Raw genomic sequence first — 22476 nt, forward strand, 5'->3', positions numbered from 1 at the left:
TTTGTCACATTTAGTGTGTGTGGGGAGGGAGAGGGGAAGAATGTGAGGGGGTGGAAGAGAATAAGAGGAAGAGAGGTGGAGAATGTGGGGGATACAAGTGCTGATTTGAATAAGTTATTATTTTAAGCTTTGTAACAATTATACCAGATCTGCTGGAAAGACAAATATTACATACGAAAGGTGAAATTCTGACACGAAGATGAGCGGAAGACCATCAATACACTGTGGGTTAGGAGGAAGGATGAAGACAGGGAGCAGTGTGGTAGTGTGCACGTGGGGGAGGAGATACATGCATGCTGCCGAAGTGAACCGTGTGTTCATAAGGGGGAACCAGATCCTCCCCAGCCCGACCAAGAGAGGCACCCCTACAGGTGCCCCCCCCCGGCACCGAGAGGCATAGGCGAACCCGGCGCCAGGGCCCCCAGGCCACAGGACAGGCCAGGGCCCCGAGAACCCATGAGCTGCCCACCACCCAGCCGGAGCCCCGTCTCCGCAAGCCAGCCCTGGCACCCGACCTAAACAACCCAGAAATCACCGCGCAACCACACCTCCACCCCCCCCCCCCACACACACACACACACACCCCCACTACTCTACCCTCTACAACCCTGCTCACCTGCCATATTTTCCAACCCCTCCTCCAATACCCCCCTAATGCCCACCCTACTCTGCAATGGGGAGGGAGAGCCCCAGAGGAACCCGGCGAGCCAGCCCCCAGGTCCGTCACACCCATGCACTCTCGCACACATGCTCACAATCTTCTGGAATGCCCACCTCCCCCCTTCGCCACGTAGTAACCCCCTCTGGCCGATCGACCCCCCAGCGCCGCACGCTCGACCACCACTACATCCGGCAGGATACCCACAACCAGGCCGCCCTGCGAGGACCAGGCGGGGGAAGACCGGCCGCCCCTCCCAGACCCCACCTATGTGGGGGGGTGTGGGTGTGCTGTGTGTGCTGTAGGTAAAGTAGGAGTTCTCCAGTTTGGCGGGCCCCACCGCTGCCAAGCAGCAGAGCCCCCCCTCACTCCGGGAGTCCCTCTGTGATTGGTGTGTATTTGCTGTGTGTGCTGCTAACATGCAGTGTGTGTGTCTAAAGTGGAAGTTAAAATTGTGGGCGGACCAGTGAAAGATGAGAACGGATGTTTCACCGTGCCCCCCTCCACCAGACCATCCCCACAAGGCCCTAGATGAATCAGGGTGTCTAATATGCGGGTTAAAGGGGAATGGAGGACGGGCGCCAACGTGACCCCAGAGAGAGACACCCCCAGTGAGCCCTGCCAGCGTGTCCCACCAACTCAGTTCCCGGGGCCCTATATGCCTGTGTACAAAAATTTCTTTGGGTGGGAGCGGGGATGAGCAGGCGGATGGGCACAACCGGGGGAAGAAGGCTCCCCCGAGCGACCGGCCCCGGTAGGCGCCCCCCCCCTCCCAGGGCGACCAGGCAGACGGGAGGCGGCAAGCCAGCCGCAGATAGAGGCCAGAGCCGCGCCAGCGCCGAGAGACAGACAGCAAGGAGGGGGCCCGGTGCCAATCCAGAGGGGCAGGAGGTCCAGCCCCACCATTCATCCATTCATGCCCTGACTTCCCTAAGGGACTAGCACCCCCCCCCCCCCCCCCCCCCCGGGCACCCCCCCCTAAAAATAAAATAAATAAATGGAGAACCAAAAATAGATATGAATAAATAATAATAATAAAAGAAATAAAATGAAATAAAGAAATAAATTCAAAAGAAAATATTTTTTTAAAAAAAACAAAAGATCGGAGGGGCCAAGTGAGTTTGTGTGTTTTTATTCCAAAGCAGAAGCAGACAAAAGTACAACAGGTGGAGCTGAAAAGACTCAAAGACAACAGTTCAGATGGATCTGTATTTCCACTACAAAAATGTGTGTGATAGAAATCCCATTCAATGAACATTTTTTATTGTGAAATAATATGAGGAGTGAAGCACAAAGTGATGTGAGCAAAACACATAAAAGTGAACCAAACTGGGGGGAAAAAACAACAAAAAGTCAATTTATATCGATTACACAATAAAAAAGAAACACTGAAGATGAACCAACTGATGTATCCTTTGAGTGTGATGGCAGCATTCTGGTACTATGTCAGACTGCACCCCGTCATAATGGGCAACCAAGCATGTCCTACTTCCCCGTTAATCATCCAGAACCTGCAGAACTGTTGAATAATAGTGCTAAATAGTCAATACTGAACGTACAGATTCCGGCGCTGGTATGACCAGCAGCGGCTGCCAACAGCCAGACTGATTTCATGAGACGATTAACATAAAACACTAAGAAATGCCCTTTTTGTTGCTCGATGTGCCCCCAAAAGAATTCACAACCTTAAAGAGTTTCAACTGGAATTCAAGCTGGAAAACAAGTCTGCATAGCATAAACCTGAAATCTGACTGCTCTCTACATTCTGTAGCCTGAACCAAAAAGGTAAAAAGGGATTAAAAGTCACCTGCCTTACTCAGCATGACCTACGCTAAAACTTCTGCAAAATTCATCAAAAATAAAAAAATACAGTATTTTTTTGGCTCTTCGTCTTTGATGAGCTACAAGCAAGAGAAAGGAGTCGGATTGAATAAAACCGCCAGCCACTTCCTTTGCCCTAAAACTGCTTCACTGGAAAAGAGCAAGGTGTGCGTGACAGAGGAGGGGGGACTTCGATGAGGTGATTTCAGAGTGGCCCCCATCGTCAAGTCCACGGGCCTCAGTTCAACATTCACCACGACAACGTGAACCTGATGGGCACCCCCCCAGCTACTTCCAGATGAGTCCTTACATTCCACTCGTCAGTTCCAAACTCATCTGCTAACTTAGCGCGCACGCAACAGGAAACCTTCCATTCTTTCCATTTTTGGGGTTTAGCCGTTTGTTAAAACATTCACAGGTAAGGGGGTGGAGTCAGAGCAGAACTGTAAGGTAAACAGAACCAAGGCTAAGGCTTCCTGTTTTATCTTAATATTTAGACCCCTTTCAGTACAAACCTGATACTTAAGAAAAAGATTAATAATCTCATATCCTCCGTCTCTGTAATCTATAGTCTCTCTTATAAAAGCACAGATCCACTCAGCTGTCGGCTGAAGCAGAATGAGGAGTTTGTTAAAATGGTAGAGTAACAAAATCATACACTCTTACAAAACATTAGAATTTGCTAAGGAAAAAATAATCAAAACACCGAGGAAAATCCATGCAGTACGACTTGTGCCGACAAATTATTGCTTTCTTTCCACAACACGTGTTTGCATGCGTCATGTTCAGTGATCTGCAGAAACTGGGTTTGGTAAGCCGCTGCTGGCCTTCTTCCTCCTTTTGGACAGCAGTGGATTGGTCGAGTCCGCAATGGTCTTGATTTTAATTTGCTCATAGTCGACCCTCATTGTTGCCAAGGCACTGGTCATTTCCTCCTGTGGAATAAACAACAAAGAAAATGTTAAAAGTAGAAACCTGTGAGCATCTGTTGAAACATGTAATAATGGAAAACAGCAAAAAATAAACAGTAAAACTGCAACACTGTCTTTTAAGATAATATACCGTAAATTCCGGACTAAAAAGCGCACCCGATTACTAGCGCACCCACCCATTTTCACGTGTTTAACTACTTTTATACATACGGAGTACAAGCCGCATGTATTAGGCAACATTGTCATCCTGACAGATCACGTCCTGACTCACAGTGCAAGTGTGATTCATTAGCACACAGTGGGTGGATTCAGTTTTGCCTCAGGCTCATGTATTTGAGTATATATACATCTGCCAAACAGTATGCACCTCTATTCTGTTCACAAGTTCCTCAGTTATGGTTTTTATTTATTTATTTATTTTTTTTTTTAGTTTTTTTTTTTACTTATTGACAATCTAGGTATCATACATAAAATTACAAACAGTAACCATATACAGTAAACCCTTGTTTATCGCGGGGGTTACGTTCCAAAAAGAACCCGTGATAGGCAAAATCCGTGAAGTAGAAACCTCTATTTTTTTTAACAATTATTATACAATTAAATACTCTGTTATACATTGAAAAGAAGAACAAACCATTTTACAGGCTCAAACATTTGTTTCACAAATCAAAGTACTTTAAAAACGTTTTTTTTTTTCAACAAATAACTTCTGTACAGTACTGTCAAATAATAATTTTAATCATCAATGTGAACAGAAGGCTTCAAATCGCGGAGATTAGCCCCGCCCACCGCGACCCGAGAGTAATTGAATTAAACGGGAGAAAATTTAAAATGATCATGAAAAAAATACAAAGTACAAACGGACAAATAGTGGCTCAGGTGTATTTCAATGCTCTTCAGTCTGAGAAGCTGCAGTGTTTTCTCCTTCTCAAGCCCGCGGTGCAGCTGTGTGTGTTTGTTCGGGAGAAGAACATAGTGATTGACAGTTGTTGTCGCTCTTTTTCTATGGGTTTTAGAGAAACAGGAAATTGCAAGATGATTTGCATGTACGTAATTTGGAAAACTGATTTACGTACGTGTACATATTAAAATGCAACATTATTGACGCGCAGGTAGAGAAGAAGCGGAGTGACTTTTTTAGCCAATCAGAATGCAGAACACAATGCACGATGCAAATCCGTGAAGTAGCGAAACCGTGAAAAGTAAACCGTGATATAGCAAGGGATCACTGTAATCAACATTACATCCCTCAGTTATGATGAGGAAATTTACATCCGCGATCCCCCATTTCCCATGAGTCTTAGGGGCTAAAGGCGGGGCCAACGCCCGGCTCGCTATTCTGTTGTACGTGTTTAAGAATGAGCAAGTATCAGCAGTGCATGGAGGGGTGAACGGGTACAGCTCTCCTTCCGCTTGTGTCGCGGCAGCGTTATGGGAGTAACAGGGCTGGTTAAAAAACACACCGGTAAAATAAAGCAGCGACGACTGAAAAGCGCGCGCCTCAGCGCGATACGCGCGCCTCCTCGCGGCGCGTGGGTCAGAAGTTTCCTTCCACAACAAACACTGTTGTTCCCCGGACGCCTCGAGTAAGCCCTGGCTGCAGCCTGCAGAATGGCTCGACGCCTCCGCGTTCCCGCGCGCTCCTTGTCTCCCCTTCCTATCTACTCCGACAGCTCTGGCCAGGGCGGCTTCAAGGAGGAGCGCTTCGTCCCCATTGCGCCGGTGGACGGAGCAAATCGTGTCTGTGCAGAGCAATCGGACTTAATACTGTACGTTTTGTGTATGAGGGGTGGATGCGTTGTTACGTGTGGGAGCCTTCAGACTGCCATCGGCCCCGCAGCTCAATCAGCAGGAGAAGATGTCTCCAGCTCACACGGAGGCTGTGAGCGTTTCAATGCAAAACTCCGCTCAATTCTTACAAACCGTTAAAACGATCACGTCAATTTGTGTTTCCAGTTGTGTCTCGACAAAATAAAGGCTGATATTATTCCCACATATTTACGTGCAGCCAGCCGAGTCACTATGACTCTGATGTAAATTCACTCCATGCGCTGTTCTCTCCGTCACGCAGCTGACCGGCTTTTCCAAAACCCGTTGGTGATGGTGGATTTTTTCACGCTGCTTTTAACGATTGCTTTTAACTTGAAAGCTTCATCATATTGTCGCGGCGATCACGTGCACGTTGGGTCTAATGGCACCAAAGGATTCTGGGATGCAGCTGGGCATGCGTGTTTCGTTTTGTTGAACCATGACTGAAGTGTCTAAGACCTGAAGTCAAGTCCATGCTGTTTGGCTGCTTAGAGGTGTGTTGAATATAAATGACTTGTGTTTGGTGTTAGAGAATTCAAACCATTCACTGTGTCCGAAAATACGTACATGGCGGCCGCTAATTAAAACCATAAATTAGCCGCGTCACTGAATAAGCCGCACGGCTGTAAGCGCAGGAAAAAAGTAGCGGCTTATAGTCCGGAAATTACGGTACTTTTTTTGAACCATGGTCTGGTTCTGATTAGTAGCAGGGTGTTCATTTACAAGGGATAATGGACACCTATAGAAGAAGTTAGTTTGTTGCCTGTTTATAAACAATTTGATGATTAAGTAATGAAGGAAATTGTTGATCCACAATTAATGATCAGAGTTAATGGAGGATATTTCTTTCAATAAAAGCGATCTGAGAAACTACTTGCTGACTTTGTTTATGATGTTTAGCATTCATATACCACTTTCCTCCGCTGGTTACTCCTCAACAGCTGCAGCATAGTGAGTTGCAGGCCTGTAGCCGTTACCATAGTAAATAGTCCGCTTTTTGTGAAAACCAATTTAAATGATAAACAAAAACAACAATAATGTTACAGCTGTGGCTGTACTTCGTTTTGTTCTTTCTGTTTGTTCTGTGTTTGTGTATTTTATTTCTATCAGAGTGGGACTTCGTTGTGTTTGTATATCTTTGTGTCCGTCTGTGTCTGATTGCTTTCAGGTGTGGTGCTGGAAAAGGGTCTCCCACTGGACCCAAACTGATGGCAGCAGCCTTAAAAGTAGGCCTGCACAATCAAATTTAGCGTTATCGCGATATCAAGCTATGCAATGTGCGTATCGCAAAAGATGGCGAAAATCACAACAAATGGTTACTTTAAATGTGCTAAAACAATCTTACGGAAGCTTGAACTGCTTAGCTAATCAAATAAATCAATGTATGCATTTGACCAATCAGATGGAGCCCTTTTATGTTAGATGTTCGCCTCCCATGTAGACTCGTGTCATTCAATTAATTAAAGGTATGTTGACTCTTATTTAAATAAAACTGTTGCAGTGAAATGGAAATTGTGTTTTTGGTTGGTGCTCTTCTCCACCTGTTTTGTTGTGTTGCACTTTGTAGTTCTTTGTGGTTTTTGTGTTCTGGCCCATTCTGAGTAGTCTTTTGTCTGTAGTTATGTTTAAGTGAGGCTGTAGGGGTGAACTGCCATTTTCTTTAGTCCTTGTTTTCTCCTGTTTGTTAGTCCAGGGAGGTTAGTGTTATGTCATTGAGTTCCCTTTTCTCTCATTCACAGGTAAGATTTCAGTTAGGTGGGGTTGTGTTTGTTATTTTGACCCTTTTTGCTTCACCTTTTAAGTTATTGGTGATTGTTATTTATCAATAGTTAATACATGTGTTATATTTTTATGGAGACAATCTTTTGGTGTTCTGTTATTAACTTAAGTCAGGGCAAAAACTTAACTTCTAATTTATGCTCCTCTAGGCCCCCCTAGACATAAAAAGGGGCATAACAAATAATAATAATAACATTGGATCGGATTTTTCAGCGCTTTTCTAGACGCTCAAAGCGCTCACAGTGTCTATCCATCATTCATTAACTCCTTGTTCATTGATGGTGATGGTAAGCTATAGCCATTTAAATAGAAATTGAAGACAAAAGTCCTACTTGAGATAACTTCTGTTGGGTTGCCATTTCTGCATTATGATAATGATTTAAATACATATTTATGAGGAGATAAAAGGCCTCACACACACAAAACATTCACTGAAGCAAATGTCTCACCTTGACTTCCTCCCATGCATCTTTCTCCTCCATCAAAACCCTGCTGGTGTGAAGTGGGGTCTGGGGAACCTCCATTGATTGCTTTAGGGGGCACACAAAAGCACACGCCAACCGTATTTATTAAAGTAATTATAGAATTCAATTCAATTTTATTTACATAGCCCAATATAACAACACACTTATCTCAACGGGCTTCACTAATTGTAACAAGACATCAAATCAGTTATAAAACAACTTTACTGACTGCTAAAGTAAACTAAACACACTAAAACAAACTGGGCATCCCTTCCCTTAGACCCTTTTTCTTGGTAAGGAAAAACTCCTAAAAAACCCTGAAAAGAAAGAAAGAAAGAAAAAGAAAGCCTGTAAATTGAAGCACAAAGTCTAAAGACGTACATTAATCCAAGGATGATTCATGAACTCAGTGATGGTCATCCTTTGGGTGGGCTCGGTCTTTAGGAGGGTGCTGATGAGTTGTTTAGCTGCAAGAAACAACACATGGACACTTTAGTTTTACATCAACACATAAAGGTGAAAACCAAACATTGTTGAAAAAAAGAAAGAGACCTGTAAAAAAAAAAAAGAGCAAAAAAAGCAAATATCTTTTGGGGTTTTAAACTACATGGGACACAATGTTTTCAGTTTTGTTTCATAAATGTAAACAATTTTCTTTTAAGAAAAAAAATATATTGGTTCAAACTAACAGAAAACCCCAATAAGTTTCAGGTTCACCTGAGCAGAACAGATTTATTCCAGGTGTGTCAGGACGGGTGCCAACAGTTTATGTAGTTTCTTTCACAGGTGGTGTAGCACATTCAATACAGGTGAGACGGAAACTACGACAGGCACCTGGGATGTCCCACCTTGTTATCCAGCCAAAAAACAAAACAGGAGCTTGTTTCTAAATTATTCTCTCTCAACAGTACTTATGTGCTTATAAAACATATAGTAGATGTAATCACTGATAAAGTGGCAACCCAGTTTGGCTTTACTGCATTTTCTTAACGTGTTTCTAGAAAACGAGCCCCAAAAGACTTCAAAAAAGATATTTTTTATCATGATGTGTTCATAATGTGTAATGATCTTAGTCTGCCAAAATTCGAAATGATGGTTACATCAGGATTACTTCACTGGGGTGTTGGTGCACACAGACAACAGTTCTGGTAACGGTCTTCCTCTTGAAGGCACTACTGCAGCTATGAGTGAAAAGGAACTGTTAGTGTGATTACAATTACTGGAGTTGCAACTGGCCGTGCTAATCTGAGTAGCACCAACTTCAGAGAGAGAGAGAGAGGAAATAGGAGCAATTTTTTAAAAGCTGAGATGAACGAACCCTCTTATAGCCTTAACCGAACTCATGGCCTCATTGAGATCATCACTGTATAGATAACATAGATTCTAGAGAAGCAGACAAAGCAACAGACTGTGCAACAGGAATGAAATGCATCAAATATTTATCATTGAAATACCATTATATGAGGTAAAATGTTAAATCTTTTACTCCCATCATGTGTTTTTATGTGTAGTTCATACCTCCAGCTCTGCCTCCTGCCTTTCTTAGTGTCTTTAACCCACATCATGGCTGCTCTCACCACAGTCTTCCACACTCTTCTTCCATTCTTTCTAAAACTCTTGTCACACATCACACCTGGAACCGTCCTCCACCCGTTTAAACTTGCTCTTCGCCTCTTTCTCACTCTCTGGACTGTTGACCCAAAGTGCTGGATGTCCGCCATCTTCTTCACCTCTGCTACTTCACTTCACTGTTTCACTTGAGTTGATCTCATTTACAAACAGAAACTCTGTCTTGCTATCCTTAATTCCTCTTCTTTCCAGAGCAAACCTCCACCTATCGAGATGGTCCTCCGCCTGCTTTGACATCACGGTCATACCGGATCACAACCGATTCAGTCTTGAGGCTATATTTGAGGCTATATTTGTGGTTCTCATATATTATTTGGCTTTAATTTTATGTCGGAGGCCTTTTCCTGACACAACCTACTCTATCTGGATGCACAAAAGCCCTGGTATGAGCATCAACTCAGTAGTAAAACTGCAAAAACACGTGTTTTTGTCAGGGGCGGAGCTAGAACATTTTACATGGAGGGGCGGGGCACAAGACTTCAGAAGGGTAGCAAGACACCAGAGTGGAAGGTCATTTCAAATAAAAAGATCTAAAATATGTATTTCTAACAGGTTTATTATTCATATTATTGTCTTGATTCATTTAAAAACTAGCTTTTGTTTTATTTGAAATGCTTTAAAAAGTTTGTATTGATGATTTCTTAATCTTTGTAAAATAATTAAACCAATATTGACTCAAAAACGGGGGGAGGGGACAAAGCTGCCCCATTTGCCCCCCCTGAAGCTCCGCCCCTGACATTTATCCAGTTTCTAGTATAAATATCTTATTGCACTTGATCTTGAACAAAACTAACTTCCAATTTACTTTTTCAGTAGGATGCAGCGACTTTGTAAGCATATATGTAACCTTGAAAATCTAAGTCTTTTAATCTCTAAAAATCTATTAAGTAGCATCTTTAATGAAACAAGTTTTTTTTCTTTACATATTTTATCTTACATATGTGATCTTGTTTCAGAATTGCTGGATTTGGGGAAACTGGAATTTTTTTTTACCCATAACATTAACATAATTAGGACAAATTTATCTTAAAATGTGTAATTCTAGTTTTAACTTAAGACGATTATGGTTTAGAAATAACGTGAATTGGACTGTTGAAGGATATATTTAAGTGCAAATGTGAATAAATATTTATACTTTAAAAATACAAAACTCCTTTTTTGAGCAATACTTGCTTATTTTAAGACGTAGTTTCAATTAGCAAGGCAACATGCTTAAATATGACTGTTTATAGCTGATTTCAAGATTTAATGAAGTTTTAAAAAGGGAAGGACATAGCTTATTTAGCAAATCTTACAAAACATATTCTACCAGTTTCATTGGTGGATTTTTCCACTAACTAAGGAAAAACATATTCAATGTATTATTTTTTTTTAAACTTGTTTGAAGAACCTCATTTTTACTGTTTAAAGTGCCGTCCTTCAGCAAGGATGAAGTGAGACGTGATTCATCCTGGGATTGGGCAGTTGAATGTAGATTTTGCTAGTGTGCTAAGCAAAAACAAATTGATCAAAAGGGTACATGTGCAGAAGACCCTTTTTATTCAAAGTCCCTCTCCGATCCTCTTTTGATCTATTGTAAAAGTGTTCCCAGTGCTCTTTTAATTCTGATTATGCCATTTTTAGCCAAAATCAAAAAACCTGTGCCGTTTTTCTAGGACATCGGTTCTCCACAGCAGCAGTAGTTTATTAGAAATTCACCTGTCTGTCTGTGAGGACTAAGCCCTCCCCTGCTTCCCAACATCCTTCTGTTTATACACTATCCCACTAGCTTACAGCCCTTTACAACCCCAACCTAACACTAGTGCAACAAAAACTGAATATTAGAGCTAATCAGCTGCACAGTGTTGAGCCAGATACCAGCTCAGACAAGAAAAACGAAGACATAGCTGGATCTGGTGGCTCTACAAGAGTATGCATCAGAATGGAGTGGAGCAGGGGGCTTGTGGCCTGCTAATTGTAGCACATACGTCAATACTGCAGACTTTTTCCAACTGCATTTTTTCATCCACTCCTGATTCACAACAAACTTGAATAAATAGATACCCAAGAAAAAATTTTAAGCTTAATTTTCTCTATACATATGTCCTCCATCACCAGAAAAATGTCACAAGAACATGTAAAAACAAAACAAATAATCAAAACACTATTTTCATTGGAGTGGATCTTTAGGAGTTTATATTTCAAATGAAAACAGAAGTGTTTGCAGCAGATTTCACATTTTGTAAGTTTTACCTTCTTCTGATACATCGGACCATTCAGGGTTAGGAAATTCATACTGGCCCATTCTGATCCTCCTCTTCATCCCAGGAGAGATGGCTAAACCGTGGTTAGAATAGAATGGAGGGTACCCACACAGCCTGTTGGACATTTACATTGATTAAATTAAAACATATATACATTGATGGTAAAAGGGTAGAGATGTTATGGGAAGAATGACTCACAGGATATACATGATGACACCCAAAGACCACATGTCGCATGACTTGTCATACTTCTCTGGGCCCAGGACCTCTGGAGCTGTGCAAAGGGCAATAGAGTGAAACCAGAAAAAACATGCAACATTTTTAAATCCGATCAAGTCATGCAACACGTAATTATGATAGTTCAGGTGGGCCAGATCCTTACCAGCATAGTAGGGTGTGTAGCAGGGAGTATTCAAAGAGTTGTGCGAGGTGGTCTCCTTGGCAAAGCCAAAGTCTGTGAGTTTGAGAAGCGCGTTGGGCCTCTTTGAAGAATAGAGTAAATTCTCAGGCTGTTTTTATGGGACAGGGGAAGAAATGTAAGATTATGCAGTCAGAAAATGTGGCAGTGGGTAAAACTGCATGTCATTCTGTGTTAGGAAGCAATGACTGACCTTGACGTCTCTGTGAGCAATGTTGATGGAGTGTAAGAATTGAATGGCTTCACCTATTCGCCTCATGATGTTGGATGCCTCTAAATGTAAAAAAAAAAAAAACATTAAAAAACATGCATTTTAATGGACTGATAGAAAATCACAAGCACTAAAACAATGAATTGAAAAAACACCTCCAAAATTGGCCTTTTTCTCCCCAGATACCCCACTGAAATATATCTGTCAGTCTGCCATGCTGCTTTTTCCCCGGCTAAAAAAGCTGAGAGATGGCTGTCATTTTCATCGTAGAAACACTTCAACTATCAGCAACAGTATGTAAAAAAAAGAATCCCAATACTAACTCCTCCTTAAGGAAATTATTTGTATGATGATGTGAAAATGTGGCCAATGACAAGAGTTCATCTCAATACTTTGTAAGCAGAATCATAAATACTTTATTGATCCCACATGTGGGAAATTTGTTGAAAAAATGTGAAAAAAAAGTAAAATGTGCAAATGTTATCTGCTACCCAGTGAATTATTTTATTGTACAGTGTGATTGTATTTGGTAGGAAGGATTTCCAGTATCGGGCAGTTTTGGAGCAGAGCTGTCTGAGCCTCCTAGATAAGGAGGTCAGCTGTTTGCCCAGAACAGGGTGGAGAGGATGGTCGGGGTTGTCCATGATGGATAAGAGCTTGTTCAGTGACCTCCTCTCCATTACTGCTTCAAATGTTTCCTGTTTGCAGCCAATGAATGTGACCCTGGTTAGCAGTGACAGAATTCTAATGCTTCCTCTAGGTTTCCATTCACTGTAGCTGCTACTTTGGGTTCATTCATCCATGCAGATCTTCTCAAGAGCTGTGATGTTTTGGTTCTGTTACTGGGCAACATTGACTTTCAACTTCCTATAGATTCTCCATTAGATTAAAGTCCAGAGTCTGCCTTGGCCCCGACAGAACCATAACACTCTTTTAGGCAGCCACTCCTTTGTTGCTGGATAATGTGTTTGAGAACATTGTTATCCTGGAAGATCCAGCCACGTTCATCATCAATGTTCTCACTGATGGAAAGATGCTTTTGCCCCTAATCTGACAATAAACTGTCCTATTCATCCTTTTCTTTTTCACAGATCAGTCTTCCAATCCCCTTAGGAGAAAAGCAGCCTCCAAGCATGATGTTTCCACCCCCCTGCCTCACAATGGGTCTCATCTGATCACATAATCCTTTCCCAATCCTCCTCTGTATCATTCAGGTGGTCTCTGGCAAACTTTAGACGGTTCTGGACACGTGTTGGCTTAAACAGAGAGACCTTTGGACCTCTGCAGGATCTGAATCAGGGATGGCGTCATCTGTTACTAAGGTGACATTTGTTACTGGGGTCCCGGTACCAGGTACCCGTGTAGTTCTAGGGTGTTTCCACACTGTTCTCCAAATCATTTGGACCCCGTCAGGTGAGATTTGTCATGGAGCTCCAGGTGGAGGGAGATCGTCAATGATCTTATATACAGATAACCAGTTTAAGCAGGTGACATTAATATAGGAAACATGTGGAGGATATAAGGGTCTGTGGAAGATACAATACTTGGTTGTTTGTTGGAGCTTTTTCATAAATTCTTTAAAAATTCTACATTGTGATTTTCTAGATTCTATTTTTTTTAACATTCCGTCTTTCACAGTTGAAGTGCGTCTATGATGAACATTACAGATCAAACTCATCAATACAATCAATAGTCATTACAACTCTGCCAAGTGTTTTCTAATGCTTTGCTGTACATCATAAAGAAAATCTGTTCATTTTAGGTTTCTGTGAACTTTTTACCTTTTTCTGTAAAGGCCTGGTCTCCTCTGTCCTGAATTCGACTGAAAAGCTCACCACCGTCCATACTTGGAAGAAAAAGAAAAACAAATGGAAACTTTCTGACATGTTGGACAGACATGTCAACATAACAAGTATAAGTGCACAGATTCCCATTTGTCATTGATGCTGTGTGATACTGAGACATACAAGTCTATTTCCCTAAACATTGTGTCTAATTTGTCTAGTCAAATGCGCTTCATGGAGTATCAGTGACATTAATCTCAGACTAAAGGCAGCTCTTTGAGTAGAGGTGTAATTTACAATCAGTCATCAGCAGTTCCTTAAAGTAGTAGGATCCTGACAATTGACATTGTGACCCCTTTTAAGAACAAGAGACAAAGCTTCAAACTGAACAATGTAGGTCAGACTCCCTCAATGAGTCACAAGTAGAAGAAAGAGAGACCTAAACTGTCTTCTGCACTTGTCTGTTTTTCTAGGAAACGTTGGAAGTTTCACCAGAAAACTTCTTTTCTTACTAAACTTCTAAGTCAATTTTCTCAATAAGCTAGTCATCACTTTTTGAATGTGAGCATGCGGGTAGGCACGTTTACTCCCCCAGCACTACAAAGGTAACCACAGCGTACACGTGTGACAAGTTTGGTTGTGGTTGGGGTGTTTGAAAATGCAGCAGTGGAAGTTGATTTAAAAGAAATGACAACGCTCTTTAGAGGAAATGTGATATCCCTCACATGCCAAGCAAAGCAGAAATTGATTCATCTAAAAAACTAAAAATTTGTGTTTAGCAAGGAGCAAGGAAAAAATGTAAATTAAAAAAGACATTATGTACATTTGCTCTAAAAACAATCAAACTTTATCTACAGAGAACTCCAATGAAGATTGCGCATACAGTCAGGACCATTAATATTTGGACAGAAACACATTCTTTCTAATTTTGTTTCTGTACATTACCACAGTGAATTTTAAATAAAACAACTCAGATGCCATTGAAGTGCAGACTTTCAGCTTTTATTCCATGGGTTGAACAAAAAGATTGCATAAAAATGTGAAAAACTAAAGCATTTTTTAAACACACTTTTTTTCATTTCATGGGGTCGTAAGTAATTGGACAAATGAAATAACTGAAAACAAAATGGTCATTACTAATATTTGGATGAAAAGCCTTTGTTGGCAACGACAGCCTGAAGTCTTGAACTCATGGACATCACCAGATGCTGGGTTTTCTCCTTCTGAATGCTCTGCCAGGCCTTTACTGCAGCGGCTTTCAGTTGCTGTTTGTTTGTGGGCCTTTCTGTCTGAAGTTTAGTCTTCAATAAGTGAAATGCTGCTCAGTTGGGTTAAGATCAGGTGACTGACTTGGCCATTCAAGAATATTCCACTTCTTTGCTTTAATAAACTCCTGAGTTTCTTTGGCTGTATGTTTTGGGTCGTTGTCCATCTGTGTTATGAAACGCCGCCCAATCAGTTTGGCTGCATTCACCTGGATCTGCGCAGACAGTATGTCTCTGAACACCTCAGAATTCATTGGGCTGCTTCAGTCCTGTGTCACGTCATCAATAAACACTAATGTCCCAGTGCCACTAGCAGCCATGCACGCCCAGACCATCATACTGCCTCCACCGTGTTTTACTGATGATGTAGTGTGCTTTGGATCATGAGCTTCTCCACGCCTTCTCCACACTTTTCTTTTGCCAGTATTCTGGTAGAGGTTGATTTTGGTTTCATCTGTCCAAAGAACGTTTTTCCAGAACTGTGCTGGCTTTTTTAGATAATTTTTAGCAAAGTCCAATCTAGCCTTCCTATTCTTGAGGCTTATGAGTGGCTTGCATCTTGCAGTGTACACTCTGTATCTACTCCCATGCAGTCTTCTTTTTATGGTAGACTTGGATATTGTTATGCCTACCTACTGGAGAGTGTTGTTCACTTGGTTGGCTGTTGTGAATAGGTTCCTCTTCCCCATGGAAATGATTCTGCGATCATCCACTGTTGTCTTCCGTGGATGTCCAGGTCTTTTTGCGTTGCTGAGCTCACCAGTGCTTTCTTTCTTTCTCAGGATGTACCACACTGTTGATTTAGCCACTCCTAATACTGTAGCAATTTCTGGCATGTTTTCTTCTTTTTTCTCAGCTTAATGATGGCTCCTTTCACCTGCATGAGCTCCTTTGACCACATGTTGTCTGTTCACAGCAAAATCTTCTAAATGCAAGCACGAGTCCTCTAGTCAGCTCTAGGCCTTTCATCTGCTTCACTCATAATGACATAACAAGGGAATTGCCCACACCTGCCCATGCAATAGCATAGAAGTCAATTGTCCAATTACTTATGAGCCCATGAAATGAAGGGATTGTGTTTAAAAATGCTTTAGTTTTTCACATTTTTATGCAATCTTTTTGTTCAACCCATGGAATAAAAGCTGAAAATCTGCACTTCAATGGCATCTGAGTTGTTTTATTTAAAATTTTTCATTTTTTTCTGTACCGCTTTGTCCCTTTCGGGGTCACGGGGCTGCCGGAGCCTATCCCGGCTACTTGGGCGTAGGCAGGGGATGCCCTGGACAGGTCGCCAGTCTGTCGCAGGGTAGAACGTCCACAGTCACACACCCATTCACTCTCACACTCACACCTATGGACAATTTAGAGTTGCCAATTAACCTATGAAGCATGTTTTTGGACAGTGGGAGGAAGCCGGAGATCCCGGAGAAAACCCACGCATGCACGGGGAGAACATGCAAACTCCACACAGAAAGGTCCCCCATTGATGTATTTTTCAAGTCCCCCAGCCAGGACTTAAACCGGGGGCCTTCTTGCTGTGAGGCAAGAGCACTAACCACTGCGCCACCGTGCAGCCCTTGTTTTATTTAAAATGCACTGTGGTAATGTACAGAAAGAAAATTAGAAAGATTGCATCTCTGTCCAAATATTTTTGGTCCTGACTGTATATAAAGAAAAATCCAGCTTGAAATGGTGTTTCTGAGTATTTCTTTATTCAAATCGCTGTGAATCAGGAGCAAACAAAAAATGCAGTTTGAAAAAGCTTGTAGTTGTGATGTAGGCATTACAATGGCTAGGCCACAAGCTCCCTGCTCCGCTCCATTCCGATGGTTCTGCTTGCAGAGAAAAAGATCCATACTGTTTACGTCTTCATTTTCCTCGTCTGAGCATCAAAACCGTACGGCTGGGTAGCTCCAATGTTGCTCGCCATTTTTGTTGCACTGGTGATGTTAGGTTGGGGGTGTGAGGAGCTGTAAGCTAGCAGGAGAGAATGTAAACAAAGGGATGATAGGAAGTGTGGGCAGGTTTACACTGAGCCAATTGTCTCACCCACAACTTTCTAATGAACTCCTGCCGCTCTGCAGAAACTATGTCCTAGAAATTTCAATGAAAATATTTTTTTCAATGATTTGATGATAAATGATGATTAAAAACTCAAAATGACTAAGTGTAACCACCCTGTTCTAAATAAACTAATGAATTACTTCACATTAGGTGATTCATTAATTTATAGAGAATAGGGTGGTGTGTCACTTTTTAAACTAATCTTTATTTTATGTAATAGATTCTCCAATGGTCATTAGCGTAATGTGTAATTTCTTTATCAGCACATAGCAGCAAGTGTTTTTTTTCTTTTGTAATCCCACAATGTACATTTAGTTGAGTTAAGAAAAGTCTTATTTATTGCCAACTTAGTTTTTCTCAAAACTGACATATGTGGTGAAGAGAATTCAGTAATTTTTCTAAATAAAAAAAACGCAGAATCAAACAGTATAGAAAATGGAAAAAAAATGCAAGTTATGATTCTTTTTTTGTGGTCTTGTTTGTACCAATTGACTTACGGACGACTTCTGGTCGTTTTTGCGTGGAAAAACTGCATCAATGAGCTTGGGTTTGATTTCACAATCAGTAGCTTCCTCTTCTCAAAAGGAGCAAAAACAATAGAAATACATCAAAGACCAAATGATAGACTGTGCAGGAAGTGACAGGAAACTGCTCCAACAAGTCAAGTGCTGCAGAAAACAGCGGTTGAATTTGGCTTACCTGTGACAAAGTCACAAGGATTGTGGTTTCCTCCCACAACATCCGACAAGGTCCGTAAAAATACTCAAATAATAAAATGTCCAAAAAAATAAATAAGTTTGGGGTTGTGTAATCTGGCTTCCTCCCACAGCCCACCAGCATATCTGATAGATTTTTTTTAAAGCTTCTAAACCGTGGTTGGCTCCATGCCAACATTTGTGAGTAACAAGTGACCTTGTCCATATAAGGACTTTGGCCTTTGCATTTTTAAAGACCCACTCCAATCAAAATCACCTTTCTGTTGTGAATCAGGAGCAAACGGAAAAAAAAAGCAGTTTGTAAAAGCTTGTAGTTGTGAGATAAGTGTTACAGTGGGCAGGCCATCCCTCCCTACTCCGCTCCATTCCGATGCGTCCACTTGCAGACAAATGGATCTGTTAATGTTTTCATTTTCCCCGTTTGAGCTGGCATCTTGCTCAAAATCGTACAGGGGGATGCTTCGATATTCCTCACCATTTTTGCGGCACCACTAATGTTAGGTCAGGGGTGTGATGACCTGTTAGCTAGCTGGAGAAAGTGTAAACAAAGGGATTATGGGAAATCGGTCCCGCCCACAACTCAGAGGCAGATTTCAAATGAATTACTGCCACTCTGCAGAAACTTTGTCCAAGAAAACAACACGTGCTTTTTGATTTTGGCTAAAAACAGCATAATTATAATTCAAACACCACTGGGAACACAATAGATCAAAAGATGATTGGAGTGGGACTTTAAGCCATATTTTATGCAAATATTAAAAATCTCTCTCTAATATGAAGGTTTCAGCTTTTAATGATAAAGATGAAGAATTCCTCCACCATACAAGATGAAATTCCTTGCCTTATTTCCCTGAGTAGAGTAGAAATACTTCATATAGATCAGAACTATTTGAAGGTCTTGATAAATCTACAATGGTAATGATTTAAAACTTTGCAAGTGTTTTCTAGAAGTGTGCTTTTTTAACTCAAGGTTCAATTCCAAACTGAATGTCATCAAGGACGGATTGGATTGAAACGCAGACTCCCATCTGGTCACTCCATTCTTAGTACTGCGGATGTGTGCTAATAAGGATTGCCTCAAAAGGTTTTGTGTGTGTGTGTGTGTGTGTGTGTGTGTGTGTGTGTGCAGGGGACTGTGCTTACCATTCCATGACAATAAGCAGACACTTCCTTCCCTGATAGAGGTTTTCAAAGACATCGATGATGCGCACAATACTGGCACAAGGTGATGCCCTCCAGTGAAGCTCCGCTTCCCTGCGTGCCTTGGGACAGTCCTGAAGCATCTGAAGACAGAGAAGGTTAGGTTAGTTATCCTGTGTTACGCATCTAAATAACTTAACTTGCAGGCAAGAAGTCAGGATGAAGGAAATTTGTTTTTTTGTCAACATTTCTGTACGAAAACTGAGAAAAGCATGGGATGGTGGACAATATGAATAAAGAATTAATAATAATAAAAAGGAAGAACATGGGTCAAATACTATTTTATTACAATGATCAAAAAGTGACATTTTTAAAGTGAGTTTGTTCAAATTAGATTTGTGCAACTATGGCACCCTCTTTGTGCAGCACAAACTCATTACACCATTTATTATAACTACAATCAAATTACCGGTAAATGAAATGCTTTTTTTTAACGTTGCTAAAAAGTGTAATAAAAATGACTATATAAATAGACATTTATAAATTCTAACATTTGTTCCCCTGTGGTTAATTACATTAATCTAAAGAGTAAAGAAAAATCTAGTTTTAGGCTTAAATCTTTATAGATCAAGTACTTATCTTTTCTGAGGTGTTCATTTTTTTTAAAATCCATGTAACGTTATTTTTTGTTGTTTTATTTAGGGTTTTTTTGTCAGTTGTGTAAGTTTACAACTTAACCTGAGTTCACAAATACAAAAAAGGAAACATTCATCTACAGGGGAGGGTGCCGTCTCCATGGTTACACCCTAAAAATCAAGTCTGTCACAATGTAATGGAAGATCCCCTTTTCAAAGTATGCCTTCAAACAGTGAAGGGAAACGCGCCACACTAACATCACTAATGTAATGCAGGACAAAATGAATTTTCAGTCCATCTGGTAGCGCACAACATTCCAACACTGCCCACAACTTCACAGTGGGCTTCATTCCACAGACAACAAACGTCTACTTTTCTCAAAGGAGTAATGCACACAAGTGTTTGTGCATTACAAACTAAAAACATTAACAAGTTATTTGTGAAACAAAAGTAAGAAGCCAAAGAAAACAGATGTCAGCTAATTCAGTTTTAAAAAGGCATTCCCATGGATCACATATGAAATTCTAAATCTAATTTGCAAAAAATCTTTGTCTTATCTGGTGTGAGAAACGGCTGATAATGGTACAAAAGCCTGCTTGGTGTGCCACGTTCCCTCTATGTGCAAAGCTTAGACTTAAAGATCTCTGGATATTTTCAAATTTGAGTCAGTCTTAAAAGGTCACCACTGTTTCTAACAAAAATATATTTTTTAATTCAACGCAGTACATTTTTGATTGATGCAGAAAACATCTGATTGCACCTATTTTTATGCTGAAAGATCTTTGGTGCATTATATATGAACATGAAATTAAGATAAATGATACAATGGTGCCACCTGCTGATGGAAAATAGACACTGCAGTTCCACTCTGATAGGAGGTAAACTACAGTCACAAGTTGTTTTTAGAACGTTGACATCATCAATGTCACCAGCAAAAAATAATTAAAAAAAGATGAGAGATCAAAATCTAAAAGTTTACAACCAGCTGGAGTCTTTCTGCATGAACTAATGCATGTTTACATTGCATCTGCATCAGTTATGCTCATCAAATGCATACATGAATGATGTCTAAGTCTTTAAAGCTCTGAGAGCACATATTTTTTCTTTGTGCAATTCCATTGACAATGTTAGACACAAGTTTGACCCAACGGAAGCAGAGCATATAGATAATGAGAGGGTGAGTCATGACTCGGTCATCCTCCACAGAAGTGATACTTTTAGTGTCGCATGCAGGGCCACAAGAACAAGAACAGAGGGCTTTCTGGCTGAAACATTTTCCACTTCACAAGGAGTTCAAGTGCAGAGCTCCTGTGAAATCCTGACAGAGCTGCTGTAAGCTAACATGAGCATCACTTTATAGAAAGTACTACAATTTAGCTCCAATCTTAAAATCCTCAAACTCAAAAATGAAGACATCCAAATAAATCTGTCTTTAAGGTAAACTTTTTGAACATGTTCCAATTTTCGAAACGACTGCCAGCATCTAGCAAATGTCCACCTTGGTGTAGTTATTCAGAAAAAGCATCGAGTTTTAGACATTGTTTTGGAAGACGAGAGGTCTTCTGCATTTAGATATCAGTTTCCAGAGAAAAGGAAAAACTAACTGTAGGCTATTTAATTTAAAAAAAAATCCCCTAAAAGGCCAAGGAAAGGTTTGAAAAGCTAAAAACAAGTTACATTTGCAGATTTTGATTGAAGTCAATTTTAGGTCAGCCATAACATTTTAAATTGATTTTAACAAGATTTGATTTAAAAAGTGGTTTAAAATGATGTAAAAACTGGGATATATGTTGGGTCTATAACAGATTTCTCCATGGGAATAATTAACAGGACTAAGTGTCCTGTTCTGCTAGGATGTTAGTCATCAACAGTTGGTTTGGTCTTTAGAATTCAAGAAAATGTATAACAATGGGTAACAGTAGCGGGATTCTTTTAAGTGCAGTAAGAATATACAACTGCAGGTACAGGGATGATACAGTCCCTGTATGATTTACAGTGCTTGTCCCCTGAAGGGTGTAAGGGTGCAAAACAGGATTGCATGCAATGAAGGAAAAATAGATTCACTGCGCTTATCTGCAGTTTGGGTTATTTTTCATTTCTTCACAGAACATAAATACATCTGAATACACTTATACCAAAAATACTGAGAATTTTGTATTTTAAGACCAGAAATAAAATGGAAAAAAAGTCCTACATATTCTTCTTTCTTAAATGCTCACTGTAAACATGTATACGTAAATCATGTTAACAAGAAAAGAAGTCAGTTATCTTATTCAGACGTACACTGTGGTTTTAAACATTGAAACAAATGTGGTCATTGAGCCATTAGGTCTTTGTTTCATAGAAGGTTCGGTGACAATTGCTAATAACGGAATTTAGCCAATCACAATCAAGAAAGCATCTATCCAGTTTTAGAAAGTGCTGGGGGGGGGTCCACATTTTTTTACAGGCACATGTGGGCCGTAGAACTTTGAATGCGTGATGCATTTGCCTCTGGGGCCGGACCTGGACATGCCTGGCTTAAGGAGTCCTTTAAAATAATTTAGCCCCTCCCCCTGTGCCCAAAACAAGTCTGCAGTTAGTGAAAGGATTTACATTTTATACAAAAGCAGAAAAATAAGACTTATTATTCAAAAACAATAGAAGAAACAATTTAAGAAGCCAAGCAACATTTCAAACATTATTTCTATACATCCGCTGGTAATGACATCATTTCATATTTTCAGGTGTATGATGGTTGGATAATGGCTCTTGCGCACGCTCCTAATCCATGGAAAGTGCATTTCGTCTAAGTGTGCACTCCTAGCAGTTGTTAAAAACATATCTTTGTGTAGCTAGAGACACTATAGACGGCGAGTAAACAGAGCATGCATGTTTTAGAGAAGTGAATGAGTGCTCCTATGTGTG

The 22476-nt window shown here is 40.7% G+C and overlaps 1 protein-coding gene across 1 annotated transcript in view; it reads right to left on the reverse strand.

The window, feature by feature from the left end:
* Positions 1-1774: 1774 nt before the first annotated feature.
* Positions 1775-22476, reverse strand: part of mapkapk2 (mitogen-activated protein kinase-activated protein kinase 2) — a 31816-nt gene continuing 11114 nt past the window's right edge. The window contains exons 2-10 of the mRNA XM_004069144.4: positions 18937-19076; positions 13746-13810; positions 11947-12026; positions 11718-11844; positions 11534-11609; positions 11325-11449; positions 7845-7930; positions 7449-7529; positions 1775-3414 (exon numbers count right to left, since the gene is read on the reverse strand). Of these exons, the coding sequence (XP_004069192.1) occupies positions 3265-3414; positions 7449-7529; positions 7845-7930; positions 11325-11449; positions 11534-11609; positions 11718-11844; positions 11947-12026; positions 13746-13810; positions 18937-19076 (930 nt within the window). The 3' untranslated portion in view covers positions 1775-3264. The remainder of the gene's footprint in view (positions 3415-7448; positions 7530-7844; positions 7931-11324; positions 11450-11533; positions 11610-11717; positions 11845-11946; positions 12027-13745; positions 13811-18936; positions 19077-22476) is intronic.

This window comes from Oryzias latipes, chromosome 5 (assembly GCF_002234675.1).
Source record: "Oryzias latipes chromosome 5, ASM223467v1".
In the NCBI taxonomy this organism is placed as follows: Eukaryota; Metazoa; Chordata; class Actinopteri; order Beloniformes; family Adrianichthyidae; genus Oryzias; species Oryzias latipes.